The sequence below is a fragment of the Octopus bimaculoides genome, chromosome 16 (genome assembly GCF_001194135.2).
Source record: "Octopus bimaculoides isolate UCB-OBI-ISO-001 chromosome 16, ASM119413v2, whole genome shotgun sequence".
NCBI lineage: Eukaryota > Metazoa > Mollusca > Cephalopoda > Octopoda > Octopodidae > Octopus > Octopus bimaculoides.
Window position 1 is genome coordinate 24,787,358 of NC_068996.1, and position 3,366 is coordinate 24,790,723.

The 3,366-nt window shown below is 35.1% G+C and overlaps 1 protein-coding gene across 1 annotated transcript in view; it reads left to right on the plus strand.

The window, feature by feature from the left end:
- LOC106877204 (menin) overlaps positions 1-3,366 on the plus strand; it is a 48,169-nt gene that overhangs the window by 8,521 nt on the left and 36,282 nt on the right. Inside the window, exon 2 of the mRNA XM_052973474.1 lies at positions 2,952-2,992. Coding sequence (XP_052829434.1) covers positions 2,952-2,992 — 41 coding nt within the window. The remainder of the gene's footprint in view (positions 1-2,951; positions 2,993-3,366) is intronic.

The following is a 3,366-nucleotide window of genomic DNA, read 5'->3' on the forward strand; positions in this document are numbered from 1 at the left end:
ACACACACACACACATATATATGTATGAATCTACATATATACATACAAACATATATATATATATATGGCACTGTGTGGAGGCATAGGCATGGATGTATGGTAAAAATCTTGCTTCCTAACCACATGGTCCCAGGTTCAGTCCCACTGCGTGACACTTTGTGCAAGTGTCTATAGCCTTGGACTGACTAAAGCCTTGTGAGTGGATTTGCCAGGTGGAAACTGAAAGAAGCCTGTTGTATATATCTGTGTGTGTCTTTTTATCTGTGTTTGACTCCCCATCACCACTTGACAACTGGTGTTGATATGTTTATGTCCTTTTAACCTAGCAGTCCAGTGCAAGAGACCGATAGAATAAGTACTGGGCTTAAAAATAAGTCCTGGGTTCAGTTTGTTCAACTAAAACCCTTCGAGGTGGTGCTCCAGTATGGCCACAGTCAAATGACTGAAACAAGTAATAGAATAAAAGAATATGTATATATGTGTTCGTGTGTGTGGAGGGTTTGGGTCAGGGTTAAGGTTACACTCACACACACACACGTACACACACACACACATTTTTTTTACATGTAGTTATTGGTGATTTGTTGCCCAATGTGTTTTTATGGAGAATCTATCAAAGAGTTACAGAAAAAGATTAGAACTCAGATGGGGTAGAGTTGGGACACTTTGTCAAGAAAACTAGTGAGATCTTTAGTTTTACAAATTCATAGATATGTCATATTTAAATTACTCTATCGATTGCATTTAATCTGGCCATATTGGGCCGAAATGTTCTACATACTTTATGTCCAAACAGGGCAGTTCGGGTCTCCTACATCTGCCCTAGGCTGTCATTCTGAAATATAGACAATCACATCATCAAAAAGTCAAAGCTACAAAATTGAGTATAATTAAGGTAAAACTGTGTGAATAAGTAGACATTACATTTGATAAAATAATCTGAATGCTAAGGGGTTAAGCAAGATACAGCTTCACATTGTCCTTAGTTTAATTTTTTGTCATGTCCATTGGATTATGATAACACTTGATGTTTGTGTTGGTGTCTTCGTTTTCTGAACAACCTGCATGATGAACAGTATTATGGTAGGCATGGTTTGTGCAGAGCCATTTCCACACAGAGCCAGTCCTTCAAACTTGTGTTGGTTTGGTGCCACTATCCCAATAGTTATCAGGAAGCCGGATTTGTAGGGAGTTACTTTCTCTTAGATAAGCCAGTAAAGAGCTGCTGGGCCTCATTGGCCCTTGGTCTGTGAGTGGGGGGAGTTTCTTCATGAAACAGTTCTGTGATATGCTAAGTAATAAATGAAATTCCTTACAACAAATATTTCAGAACAAATAAACAAAAATTCAATCTTTAACCCTTTAGTGTTCAAACGGCATCTGTGAAATCATAGTTGTGGTTGTTGCTAGTGTCATGTAAATGACACCTGTACTGGTAACATGTAAAAAGCACCCACTACACTCTTGGAGTGGTTGCCATTTGGAAGGACATCCAGCTGTAGAAACTATGCTGAATCAAACTGGAACCTGGTGCAGCCACCTGGCTTACCGGTTTCAGTCAAACTGTCTAACCCATGCCAGCATGGAAAGTGGGCGTTAAATGATGATGGTAATGATATTAAGACTTAAGTTGTTATTTTCATGTGTTTTCAGAACCTTCAACAGTGGACTGTTTCAATTTTAAATCATTATCATCATTTTTAATGTCCATTTTCCATGCTGGTATGGTTTGGACAATATAAATTTTGCCCATGGGTAAAGAGTCTTCTACCTTTGCTCTTGAGGTATTCTGGAGTTAAAAAAATAACCAGTTACATACTTGAATCAATTTAACTGGCTTAACCACACAGCCATGCCTGCATTGGTGCAGGTGTGGCTGGGTGGTAAGAAGCTTGCTTCCCAACAATATGGTTTCATGTTTGATTCTGCTGTGTGGCACCTGGAGCAAATGTCTTACTAGAGCTCCAGATTGACTAATACCTTGTGTGTGGATTTGGTAGACAGAAGCTGAAAGAAACCCATTGTGTGTGTGTGTGTTTTGCATTTGTATCTGTTCCTTACTGCTTGACAATACACAATGGTCAGTTTACGTCCCCCATAACTTAGTAGTTCGACAAAAGAGATTGATAGAATAAATACCAGACTTACAAATAAACATAGGTATGATTTATTCGACTAAAACTCTGCAAGATAGTGCCCCAGCATGGCCACAAGCCAGTGACTGAAACAAGTAAAAGATGAAAGATATTTTCTTCCCTCACCCAAAATATCTGGACTTGTGCTTATACTAGAAATCATTATTGTTGAGAATAATCAAAACTGCAGTGGATGTTAAGACAGAATATTTAATATAAGCATTAGTAAATCAGGCTTACTTAAATGAATGATGTCTCTCTATTCTATGTTTGAAATCCTTTGTAATCTGTAATACAAGTACTTATTATTTATATATAATACAAGTATACAATATGAAGTGTATGTGTATCTAATATTTAATTTGTATCTTGTTTAAGGCATCTTCATTTAGTTATCACATCTAATTAGTCCTGTTTCCATGTTAAAATATCATCCCTTGTAAAGTCTTCAATTGTTGTGAAAGTAAGAACAGAAATAAATTTATTTCTCAAACGTGTGATAATGCTACAAATAGCGTGATCAGGATAAATTATCCATTTATTGCAGAAAAATATGCTACTTGACGCGTAATCACAGAGACGTGAGTTCGAGTCTCATGGCTGGCCAGTAGCATATTTTTCTGCAATAAATGGATAATTTATCCTGATCACGCTATTTGTAGCATTATCACACGTTTGAGAAATAAATTTATTTCTGTTCTTACAATACATCTCAACGCTTCTAAAAAAGAACAAACTTTGTTTGTTTACTTTCATCGTAATGTTATGAAAGTATTTTCAACACACTAATTCATTCTATTTTCTCTTTTTTTGAAGGCACTACTTTGGCTGTTGCATGACATGGGTTACTTATCAAAGTAAGTTGATTTTGTTGTTGTTGGTGTCGTTGTTGTTATTGCTAAGGGTGGTGGATTGGCGGCAGAATGGTTATCAAAGAAAATGCCTTATGGTATTTGTTCTGGCTTTTTACAAGGTCAGTTTTACCTTTCATTCTTTCAGGGTCAATAAAATAAAGTATCAATCTAGTACAGGAATCAAGTACTGGTATTGATTAGCTCCTTCTTCTCCAAATTCCTGGATTTTGTACCTATTTTAGAAACAATTATAATTATCATTATTATTATTATTATTATTATTATTATTATTATTATTATTATTATTATTATTATTATTATTATTATTATTATTATTATTATTATTATTATTATTATTATTATTATTATTATTATTA